General features: G+C 47.8%; 1 protein-coding gene across 1 annotated transcript; it reads right to left on the bottom strand.

Annotated features, from left to right (window-relative positions):
- Positions 1 to 308: 308 nt before the first annotated feature.
- On the bottom strand, positions 309 to 12,130 carry niban1a (niban apoptosis regulator 1a). Its single transcript, XM_027015929.2, has 14 exons — positions 11,978 to 12,130; positions 8,416 to 8,546; positions 8,128 to 8,256; positions 7,907 to 8,021; positions 6,872 to 7,036; positions 6,548 to 6,663; positions 5,558 to 5,662; positions 4,899 to 5,061; positions 4,255 to 4,442; positions 3,998 to 4,144; positions 3,122 to 3,229; positions 2,696 to 2,803; positions 1,831 to 1,942; positions 309 to 1,664 (listed from the first exon to the last, which is right to left on the bottom strand). Exons 1-14 carry the CDS (start codon positions 12,027 to 12,029, stop codon positions 628 to 630), a joined length of 2,676 nt encoding a protein of 891 aa, XP_026871730.2. The 5' UTR covers positions 12,030 to 12,130; the 3' UTR covers positions 309 to 627.
- Between the last annotated feature and the right edge of the window lie 511 nt (positions 12,131 to 12,641).

Here is a 12,641-nt window from a genome sequence, read left to right as displayed (position 1 = left end):
TACACAATGGTGTGCAAGTGACCTGGTAATAAAGTGACAGAACCAGACTGGAGAAACGTGTGTGTGTGTGTGTGTGTGTGTGTGTGTGTGTGTGTGTGTGTGTGTGTTCTACAGCTCTTTTCCGTGTGGTTTAGTAGATTGTTCGTGCTGATTTGTAAGTGTCTTCAAAACCTTTCGTGATCTTTCCTCTCGTTTCAGATAGAAGGTGGTTAGGCAGTGAGTGCTGAACAAGTTTCTAGTACATACACATACATTTATTTACTTTAGATACTCAAATCATTTTAAAGCAATCTGTTTAATCTGTAAACTCAATGCTTGCATAAATAGAATATATTACTTTCATCACATATTTCCTCCTTCCAGTTTTTCCTTTAGCAGAAAATGACACTCACATCCAATGGTCACAACAATAAAACCCATTTCAGTTTTACCAATAAAACCACTAGTCCCAGTGTGTCAATATGAAATAATCGCAGTAAAGGGGCTGCCAGGCATGGCTTTGGCGCCACGGTGTAAGTCTCCGTTCATTCAGAAACACTGCTGGGTCATTCACAGACGACGATGCCTCGCCCTTCCTCACTGCGCGTTTCCTTCTGCGGCCTTTACACCAGAGCTCCACCTGCCCGCTCAAAACTCTACGTCAGGATATGGCTGAACTATCTCCACCACCTCAGTGACCTCCACCACCAGGTCGCGGATATCCTTGATGCAGTCAGGGGGTCTGGTGGCAGGCCGAGCCTCAGCAGCGCCCCCTGCAGGTGAGGAGGCGTCGCTGTCTGCCAAGCAGAGGGCCAGCGAGGCCGAGGCATTTGGGACGGCTTCACACGAAAATACAACTGACTCGTTGGGCTCTTTGAGGTCGGGGAAGACCACCTTGTCTCCTGTGCTGTCTAACACCTCCTTGTCCTTACTTATCCGCACCGCATCATCAGAAGATGCCACGTGTGATGTCGGTTCGAGGGGGACATCTACGACAGCTTCGGTCTCTGCAGCCCAGTTGTGCCCTTTCTCCACTCCAGTAGGGGGCACTGTGACCATGCCCTTTCTGTAACTGTTACATGAAGCACTTTCTAGAACTGAGTTGATGCTACAGGGGGCAGCATTCTCGGTTTCCCTGGACGCAGGGGCAGGGCTGATTGGATCTTCATTTGGTGCTGCTTGGTTCAGAAGTCCTCGGCCACCTTCTGCAGAACTAGAGTTGATTTGCATCCTGTTGTTTACAATTTCAAGTGCCCTCAGAACTGGGTTAACCAAGGTTTGGGCGGTTACAGTGGGAGATACAGAGGGTTTTAAGAGTGTGGGTTCTGTGTGAACCGAGCCAGCCGGGTCCAGTGGTGTCACTGTGGGGAAGGAAGCCGCTGTACTAGGCTCTGAATTGGTGTGCACCACCTCCTTCTCCCTGTCAACAACAGAACCAGCTGTGCCATTATCCAGCGCAACCAGCCTTGAGCCGGGCACCCCGGTGCCTGGCGTGGACACAGGCAGGTCCAGCTGGGACTGGCATGTGGGAGGACGGCTTGACAGCAGGGAGGCAGGCTTAGCATGGCGCAGGGCAGGGGAAGGGCTGGAGAAGGCCAGACTTCTGGAAGATTCCGACAGGCTGAAGTTGAACCTCGAGTCCGTGAACAGGTTGTACTTCTTCATACTGGCTGCCTCATTTACCACTGTCCAAAAGAACATACGCAAAACTTAGCCAGACGTCAGAGACCCAGACATACCCAGACGTCAGAGTAGTGGCAAAACAGTAATCTTAAACTGGCAAAATCAGAATAAGCCAGACACTGTGTTGCTTTTAAGACATAAAAACAATGGCTACTTTGTGCAACTCACCTTTCCTGATCTCATCTCCCAGTATCTGGTGCAGGATGTCTTCATAAATATTCTCCACGTTGATGAAGTTCACATAATCGGCAAAGATGTACTGTTCAAACGCTGGTAGTTCCTGGACGTGGGTTCCATTATGAACATCAATGAATGCAAAGAAAAAGTCAATATTGTAATCTCACACTGATTGTTAAAAGAAATGGGCTTTCATGTTGAAGAAACTAGCCGCTAGGATGACAGGAAGTGGCAACGTCATTTAAAGCAACTTTTCCTTAAAAGACGACAGCTAAGCACAAAGCCATCCAGAAACAGAGACACGTCCTGCTGTTGACGTAGACGCTAAAGAACAAGCAAACCAGCTAGTGTGTCCTTGAGTGAGTGTTCACAGGTCTGAGGAGACGTAGCTAAACAAACTGCACGCAAGTCTGTTTATATGTATTAGCTCATGTGGGTTAATGACATGAGTTGCCATTTTTGCGGTTCACAATATTTTAGTCAGCAGTGAAGGGTAATAACTTTCACAGACATCTCCCCCAGTGTCTACGCCACCATTATTTACCAATTTTTTTAAAACTCAAATTTCACAAATTTTACTTTTATCTAAAAAATTCCAGAATTTTTGTATTGGTGGTTGCTATATTGTAAACACCAGCAGTTTAAGTGTTAAAAGTGATTCCGTCTGCATTAATATTCTAGAGGCGGATCACAAACATACACTACAATTATTTAACAAGGGTCCTTATTTTGTCTTTGACCTATGACCCTGAGACACGCCTAAGGTTTTGGGTTGCACACTCTTAATAAAGTGCTCTTTATATGTATAAGACATCAGTGCCTCCTGTTTGAGAGTTGAGTCAGTAAGTGAGCGTACGTTTTTGACAGCGGGAGCTAAGTGCGCTCTGGCGCTCGGTAGAGTGATTTCGAGCAGAGCCTGGGTGAAGATCATCTTCCTCACTGAGCTGCTGTCGTAGTCGTATTGCTGAAGGGCACAAAAAGTGATTCATAATGAACACAGATGCATGCTAAACCGAGCCTTCACCAGGTAGTTTATCCTCGGATCATATCCTCAGTTATTATGAGATTAAAGTTAGGGCTGGGTTAAGTTACGGATATATCAGTATATTTACAATTAGAGCTACGTAAAAATGTACAAAACAAAACTATAAACCTCTATAAAGAGTATGTGCACTTTGTTGGTGAGTGTGTGTGTGTGTGTGTGTGTGTGTGTGTGTGTGTGTGTGAGTGAGTGAGTGAGTGAGTGAGTGAGTGTGTGTGTGTGTGTGTGTGTGTGTGTAACCTTTAATACTCTGTGTCTGGCTTTCACCATGGCATCTGCGATGTTGCTCTTGTTCTCCTTAGCCTTGTGCAGGAAGAGCTCGAAAGTGTATGCTACGTTGTCCACCAGCTACACCGCTCACACACACACACACACACACACACACACAGAGAGAGAGAGAGAGAGAGCGAGCGCAACCAGGGTTTATGCCCACAAGTCCATTACACTCATCACAGGTTCTTCAACACTGAAGTCCTACTTTTGCCCATAGTAATGACAGAGGTAAAGGACTTAGGGGTGGACAACAGAGGACAGGTACGTGACGCCGCCATCACGACCCCTACACAGGGCTGCCCGCCTTCAGAACGCCTGTTCAACTGTTGACCTGCGTCCACTAAAACTAAAACATACACTGTGTGTTTGAAGCCTGAAGAATGAGTGAAGCTATATCTATATAGCACTTTTCAGGGAACCCTAGGTCACTTTTCACACACGCACACACACACACGCACATACAGACACACACAGACACACACAGTACACAACTCAGAAACCTCAGCCCCCTGGGGGACTAAATCAGGTGCAGGGAGGGGAGAGAACACCACCCAGGACAGAACACCATGCACCACTGGACATGCAGACACACAATCATTCACACACACTCACACTAGGACAACTTTATTAAGGTACACACATCCCATGACAATTTATTAGGATAGAGACCTGACCTCTAACCTCTATGTGTTTGGACTGTGTGAGGAAACCCACACAGACGCAGGGAGAACATGGAACTCCACCCAGACAGAGGTGGAGTCCAACCAGAGACCTTAGCGCTGAGAAGCAAACGTGCCAGCCACCACCCACGTAGGTCTGAGGGAAAGGAGGTGTAGTCGGTACCTGTTGGATTTCTATCTGCGTGCTCTGCTCCAGCCTCTTGCTGCTGGGGTAGGAGAAGCTCTGCTGGAGTTTCTGGGTATGTTCCCTCAGTCCGTTCACTTTCTCATAACAGCTCTGGAGGTCTGGACGTCTTATCTCCTCCCAAGCCTTGGGAGAGAAACCCAGAGAGAGAATGAAAAGACTCCCCCATCGTCATGCTGTTTTGACCCCCTCCCCAGGGTGTAGAGCACGTGACCACCCCGTGACCCCGGACGCACCTGCTGCAGCTCTTCCCCGATCACGCCCTCCTCGTAGTCCTGACACAGGCGCTCCATCATGGCCTCACTCAGCTTCCGCGCCTCCAGGAAGCCCAGGCTGATGGGGCCCATCACCTCCTCCAGCAGGGCCGGCAGGTGCGGCTCCACCTTCTCTGCGCAATATCTGCCCGCCGCTTCGCCTACCGTGGCTACAGGAGAGAAAACGCTCTCGGTTAAACCCCCTGTGTCTGGAAGGACATGATTGGTCCCTGAGCGAGGCCCTCAACCCTCATTTGCTAGAATTTGTATAACATGGCCTGCTAAATGCTGTTAGTTGTTTAAAAAAAAAAAAAAAAAAAAAAAAAAAGGATGTAAAAAACAAAGAGTGTTTTAAACGCTTGTTTCTGTTGGTTAGGGTTATGACAGATTTACACAGTCACTGTTTTTAAAAGTTCAAAGTTTATTTGTCACGTACATAGTCATACATGGTATAACTGGCAGTGAAATACTTTTTGTAACTGGGGCAGCGAGAAACTGGGAGGCACAGAGTATTATCCCAAACCTGAAGAGGAAGGTTTCACCCTTATTTTTTAGCATTACTGATATAGTCAGACACTCTCTTTTACTAAGGCGGGCATAAGCACACTGAGGCTGTGACCCCCTACCTCTGACTTTGGCCTCCACGAAGGCTCTGGAGGTCATGATCTGGTCCATGTCGGAGCGCGCAAGTACGCTGTGTTTCTTCACCGCCTCAGTGCACTGCTTCTTCAGAGAGGCCATGCCCTCCTTCATGGTCTGTTGAACCAGGAAGTACATCTCCTCCACTACCTGTGGCCCAGACAGCAGCGAGGAGAAACCACAATTTACTGCAGAATTCATTGTTTCCGAACCACGGAATACTGTGCATCTGAGGTATGTGTCTGAGGTGTCAGGATGCACCGGACAGACGCTTCACACCCAGCCCTAACCACAACTAAAGCGTCTCCGCAATGTTCCCGCTGGAATCCCAAAGCTCATGGTGTCGCATCCCAGTAACGTGTGACATCACTGCTGATCGGCACCGCTCCGTCCCAGGTACCGTCTCCCGTAAGAGGGGAACTGTGTTCCTGGCTAAAACTCAGCTATAGCCTAATGCTTTTTTTAAGATGACTGACCTGACCTGAACCTGAGCCAGGTGGGTAACTAACCACGGGATAGAACAGGACACCTCTGTCATAATGTGCCATAACATCCTTATGAAAAGCAGGTGTTTGGAGGACAGGACTGGTTTATCGATGATGAAGGAAGGAACGTTACAGGAGCTGGTTCTGCTTTTCATACTCACAGCAAACCACATTCTTTTCTTTTCAGACTTCTTAGCCTTCAGACTAGAGAGCAGGACTTTTCCTACAGTTGGCAACAAGCGCTCCATTGTTAGATTAGCCAGCACCTAAGTACACACACACACACACATTCAATAAAATACAGATTAAAATGAAAACCATAGCTATGAAATATATTCAGCTGAACACGTCAACTATAACCCTAATCACACAGACATCCATCATGAGCTCTCCATGACAACGAGGGCGAAGATGACGGTGTTTATTTCACTAGAGGCTGATACAGCAGCTAGAGAGGATGAGCTGAAGAGAGCACTGAGCAATCTTTAAGCCAGGCATGGAGGGAGGAAGTGATGGAGGGATGCAGAGAGGCAGGGATGGAGAGATAGAGGGGTGAAGGGATGGAGAGATGGAGGGAGGCATGGATGGAGGGATGCAGGGAGGTAGGGATAGAGAGATGGAGGGAGGCAGAGATGAAGAGATGGAAGGATGCGGGGATGAAGAGATAGAGGGATGGAGGGGTGGAAGGAGGCAGAGATGGAGGGATGGTTCCTTTGGCCAAATTTGTCTGCAGTGACAGATGTTTGACTGTTGTGGTTTAGGGATGTTTGTTTGGGTGTTCGCTTATTACTCAACAACAACAGAACCAAACCAGCCTCGGCTGAAAGGACATTCCCCATGTTACTGCATGACTGATCCTGGATCAGTTAAATGGCAGCAAACCAAACCATTCCCATACCAACAATCTAATGAAACAGTCCTCTGTGTCTTTGCAGCCCTAACAGCCTGTTGTAAAATTGTTTGAAATTCCCTTTCAGATTACTTCCCCAAAACGATGTTGCCCATGTGCAGCGGTGGGAGAGACCACATCTCCAGGCCAGACCCACCGTGCATTTCCTAAAGGGGCTCAACTGTTGTGTCCCTCTGACCCCACCGTAGGCAGCTACACTAAAGCCTGGCAGAGCAGCTAAGGATGGGAAACGGAGCCCTACCCGTGCGTCGCTGCCTAGTAGCATGTCCCAGGATTCATAGTGGCCCGCGCTCTGCCTGTAAAGCTGTACCGCCTTGACGAAGGCCTGCACCTCGTAGTCTTTCTTCTTCAGGAAGTCTGGGAACATGACGGACACGTGAGAAAGACGGGCAGAGTTACAGTACGATACAGTCCTTTATCTGACCGCTGCATTTTTCACTTATAACCATCTTTTGATCAAATATATGTAATTTTTCCACCTTTCCACATTTTTAGCTGCTCCATCTTTTTGATATATATTATTATTTCACTATATAAGTGTAGTTTTGCAGAGTGGTGAGTATACCTTGGTTCTGGTGCCGAATGCAGTCAGACAAGATGGACATGAACGCCGCTTGCTGGTCATCGTCTTGGAAGCAGAAGTAGTAGTCTCTCCGGTACGGAAGCTGCAGGTAAACTGGGAAGTCTTCTGGAATGCTGTCTGCTGGTGGAGCGAAGTCGTCGTTCTTATCTGCGGTACAGAACCTCCAGCTCAGATCTTCACATTGCCATGACAACGGCCCGTAGGTTTACACACTACACACGGGGTCTTATTACTGATATTCTCTATCAGAGAGGAACAGTTTTTAAAAAAGTGTTTACAGTGGAAAACACCCACTGTCTCTAAGAACAGAAGGAGGGCTAGGTGCTATGTGCTAGGACTAGGTACCCAGGGCTAGGTGCTAAACTCCTGTCTGTTTTGTACTTCTGAATTCCACCGCTGGCATTAGCTACTAGGAGACACTGACACAGGGCTCTCAGGGCGAGAGAGGTAACTGTAGCTAACTCTGTTAGCAGGCTTGGTCTTGCTCCTTTGGGCCATATGTGGGATGACAGGAACAGGGACTTGTGGGAACGCTTTTCTGGATTTGAACCAAGTTTTGGAGAACCAACAGCTGTAAATGAACCATAAGGGCATTGTGTTCACTAAAACACACCAAGGAGTCATATATGTGCACAAACACACCGCTTGTTGCACCCTTGGATCTACTCCTCATTGAGGAGTAATCTTGTCTATTTTTTTCTGAGCAGTTTTTCTGTGTTATCAGTAACACGTCACAAATACATACATATTTATGTCAATAAAGAACTCCAAACCCTATTAATGATAAAGTCGGTATACTTTGAAGACTCTCAGACTACTGATTTAAAATGAGGTACCTAGTGCCCACATGGTTGTAATTATTAGATTTATTAAGTGGTAAGAGGCTAAACTGATTTGAGATTAGCAGAAATTCCTTCCACCTTGCACATTTTAGGTACACTTTGCTTCAGTGACTGATAGTTGGTCCCTCTGAGCATGCAAACATGGACAACAGAAAACAGCCTTCATCGTACTCACCATTAGCGTCCGGGAAGGACTTGTCTACTCTTTCCATGTATTTTTCCTCGGTGGTGAAAATGGCACCCCCTGTAGGTAGCAGCGTGTATACTGGCGGTGTGCCGCTCTCAAACGACTACAGAGAGAGATTTACACTCACAGTTTCAGTCACTTTACAGAGGTGGTGAGGTCACGTCCAAGGACTCTACTACCCACGACACTTTCCCCAGAGATGCACTTGCCTCAAAGGTCTCGTGGCACTCCAGGCAGTAACTGGCACGCACCACTGCAAACCTCTCCTTCCACTTCCTGTGGTCGGTAAAGTTCAGAACATTGCTCATGTAGAGCACGTCCGATTCCGGTGGTGGTTCCTGGGTAATCAAACACACAAAGTACTAAATGATGGGAAACACCGACATCTTTGTCTTCTGAATGTCTTTTTGTTATTAGTAGCAGGAAGGCTGGAGTCAGATTCGATCCCCGGGGCCCTGTGCCTTCTGTCGGCGGGAGGAGGCTCTCCTCCTCCTTACCCTGCATTTGAGGATCTGGGTGTGTTCCTCTTTACGCTGCACCTGCTCGTCGTGGACGTGAGACAGGAAAGCCAGCAGGTACTGCTTCCTGTAGACGGGCGCGAAGCTCTCCAGCTCAGCCTGTGCCCGTCCTGCAACACACGCGGCACACCACCGATTAGTCGCTCCTTCGCAGGCCCCGGCATTGCTCCATGCTGCGCTCCCCTGTAGGTCTGCAGGCTGTGGTTCTGATACAGGTTTGTTGTAGTGAGAATAAGTTGACTAATTCCTAACATAGTTCCCTCCCTGCTACTACATTCTGCAGCTACTGTGTCAATATCTCGCTTTCAGTGTGTTACTGCGCCAGTTTTGATGGAGACTGTCACTTAGGAAGGTTAAATGGCCTCTCTGGCTGATGTACCAGAGAGTTGGTTCTTTGGTCCAGTGGTCTGTAAATAATGTGAAGTCAGTCATGCAATAGTTCTCAATTTCCAGAAGGAAAAAAGAGAGATACCTAGAGTACCTTTAAATCTCTCAAACTGTCAATTCTTTAGCCCTGAGCTGTTTCACAGACCTCACTTCAGCTCTGTTTGTGAGTGTTTTCATTAAGAGCATTTCCAAACGCATTTGGATATCTGGATAAAGACCAACGCCAGGCTGCAGGCCGTGCCAGTAGCAGGCTGGGCGTTCCCGCCAAGCTCCGTGCTTTGTTTACGTGACTGAGAGCATGGGCGTGTGGATGCTCGGGAATGCATGCGATTGGCTGGATCGAGAGGCTCGGCATTCCTGCAGCTCTGGACAGACAGACGGCATCAGACCTTCACACCTGACAGGCAGAGCCGGTTCATTGCTGACATGCCTCACACGAGGGTGCCGGCGTCTCACACCCTTATCACCACAACGACTGAGAGCACTAAGCAACGGAAACACTGCAGTTTATGCCTAGCCAGGTCTCTGACAACTTACAGTACAGCCAGACCTGAATCCAAAAACATGCGTCAGCTAGAGCCCACACACGTATCTCATTCATCAGAGAAGTTAAACAAGATTTCCAAACGGATATTTCCACATTCTTCGCTGCACACGTTACTGTCACAAAAGGATTTCTGATACGGTCTCAGTTCAGCGTTTGGTGTAGCGTGCATACCATCCCCTATGCGAGCGATATTCAAATCTCAACCTCAAATCCAAATGCATTCTTGGATTTTGTAGTCACAAGTAGTTGGTTACATGACTCATGTAACTGAGTGGCCACTTTGACATCACACGTGATTCCTAGACCAAGGGAGGGTGGAAAACCTGTAGGGCCCGGAGCTGGAGGACTGGGATTTGAATTCTGCTGCACTGGTTGGGATTTTTGCATAATTGAAGAGAGGTGAAAGCTTTCCCCCAATGTAGAAACATATTAGATTTTTAGGAATATATACAATTTAAACGTAATGATACCATAATGTGGTATCATTATACTTAATACCTCAAACATTCAGGACACACAATCCTCCCCCCAGCACTAATCTCTGAGGCTCTTAAAATAACTAATCTCTAGCATCTCTAGCAGTTACTGTGTTGGAGTCACATGTCACTCAATGATTAGCTTTAGGAAATTTGCAGGTTATGAGAAAAGGGTGGTGGCTCTCACAAACACGTTTTTTGTTTTGGAAGGAAAAATGCATTTAAATTTCAGATCCACATGTACTTTTTTAGTCACAAGAAGCCAAAGCCATATGAACGTGTATGGATTACTGCACGTGTTTTGATGGGGACGGGAGAATGTTCAGCTTGAACAGTTTCTGTGACCTCTGAGGATATGAGCTTGGAAGTGGTCTTAAAGAGTCTACCCTCATCTCTTCTACATCCTCTCTCTCTCCCTCCCTCCCTCCCTCCCTCCCTCCCTCTTTCTCTCTTGCTTTCTCATCTCCTTTGAATGAAAGCAAAATGGTGAATACTAACAATACAATGGAACATTCATCTGAAACTGGTTAAACCAAACCTGTAAACAGGGCGCTTAATAATGTGCCATACACAACGTTTACTTTTAACCTCTGGGGCTAAGTGCAATAGCGACGAGGCCATTTTTGTATCGTTCTTGAGACTAAAAACAGGTTTCCCATTTTTACTGTTTCCTTTCCTCGAACAAAAACACAGTGAAGGGGTAAAACAACTGACCATGAGCCAACTTTCAGCGAAAGCGTTTGAATCCTGAACTAGTTTGTTAGCGTTTCTCAGGGTTCGCTGGTAAAGTGGCACCGAACACTGTTTATGTGTGTTTATGCAGGCACAGCAGGGCTGTCGATCCGAGCTTCTCCACTGGAGTAAGGGCACGTTCGGGTTTGTGACAGTAGCAGAGGGCAGTGTTTCAGAGACCGTCTCATTGGTCTGGAGGTCAGAGCAGACACTTGACACCAGGATGACCCAAGGTCAAGGCTGCATTCGCTACAAATGGTATCAGAAGTGGGATGTGCAAGAAACATCCCCTGCTGTCAGGGTTTGGTGTGAAGCCCAGCGTGATCTGCTGGTGAGGGGCGTGCGTTTGACCATGGGTGTTTGAGGGCGCACAGGTGCACTGTCAGAAGCAGAGGTGTGTGTGTGTCAGACTATGTCGCTATGTTCTGACCACTCTGCCTTTGGGAGCAGCAGTCATTTGGCTCTGAACTAGAACTCCACAGATCCTGGAGCGCACTGCCCCTGCCCGTGGCCAGCAGAGAAGTACCATGACACCAGAGTAACACAGGTAACACAAACGTACCCCTACTACCACCAGATAACTCCAAAGCAGCAACACCCAACACCATCACTAACACCCAGAGGACTGTCATAATATTCAACAACACTTTCCACACCAGAACTAGCAGAAGAAAAAAAAAAAATCTCATTAACTACATAGAACCATCATCACCATGTTCTGTTTGACTACAACTTTTGATAACTTGGTGCCAGGCACGTTACACCACTGACTGAACTTCGGCAGGGCACGCGCATGCAGACACGAGGAGACTGCGCCGTCAGTCACTGCTGGGTAATCCCAGCCACGCTCCAAGCGCTCGCGCAGCACCTACGCCGCACCCACGCATAAACATAACCCACGCGACAGAGGTGGAGAACGTGCCCCGGTGGTCCTGGGTCTTCTCGTGCTTCCTCTCCCTTCGCAACTGTGGAGGCTGAACTGCAGGACTGGAATGACACTAGTGTGTGAGCGAGAATGAAACACCATCATGGTACATTTTTATTAAGTTTGCCAATCTTCTGTGCTCTAGTTCACCGCATCGCTACAGAAACCCAGTAAACATATCCGACCCCAATAACGCCCGTAGGAAACCGAACACTGTTCCAGCTACTTTCTGTCGGTCAAAATAACCGCCTTGACCTCAGTGCCTTCGTGCCACATTCAGAAGGGGTTACACTCAGACGAAACGGAGCCTAATCCGCATCTCGTGAAGTCTAACGCAAGAGAATCTCTAGTGTCTGTACCGCAAAACTGCAGAATTAAGATGCAGCGACTCGAGCCCAGTATTATGCAGAGGTGGCGCTCCGTTAAGCGCCCTTTTGGCTGGGAAAACCCAGTTCGTTGTTGACGGACTCTTACCTTTTATGAAGCTGCATTTGCTTTCATCCAGAAGACTGGAAGACGACCCCATAATGACGTGGAGAGAGCGTCGCTCTCGCGGGCCAGGTGAAGTTTAAGCGAAAGCCTCGCGCGTGCTTCCTTCCCACCAGTAGAATGAAAGGCGCGGCGCGAGTGAAACTGCTCAAATCCTGTGACGGTTCATCGCATCGCGACTGCCCTCACATGTGTACTTTACATAACTAGGACGAGGCTATATGCATGCAGTTATAGCGCAGAAATGCAGCCTGTCGCACCTGTTTTCGGTGACACTGAGTGGAAGTAGCTGATATTTCCTTAACATGCAGCTAGGCAGTAGGCATAGTCAACCTGACAACCCAGTCCTTATTTACACACATCTGTCTCGGCCTTCCAGTGAGAGGTCACACACCCCAAACCCCCAGGGGTCTACCAGAGGGCTGGGAGTTTCAAGGTCTCATACATTACGTTCACCATTCCAATGTAGTTCAAGGTATTTTAACCTTCCAGATTCCAATGTATTCCCCTGCCCCCTTAGATTCCAGTTTCCAGCACTTAGACTGCCACCTTTATCACCAGTGCTTATAACGTACAACTTTTTTTTATAGCGTCTGCCAGCCAGGTGTTATAAGAGTCCACGTGCATGGCACAGTGCCCAGAAGAGATC

The sequence above is a fragment of the Electrophorus electricus genome, chromosome 3, assembly GCF_013358815.1.
Source record: "Electrophorus electricus isolate fEleEle1 chromosome 3, fEleEle1.pri, whole genome shotgun sequence".
NCBI classification, from domain to species: Eukaryota; Metazoa; Chordata; class Actinopteri; order Gymnotiformes; family Gymnotidae; genus Electrophorus; species Electrophorus electricus.
The sequence above is the reverse complement of the archived record's forward strand: the minus strand, read 5'-3'. Positions and strand labels throughout refer to the sequence as shown.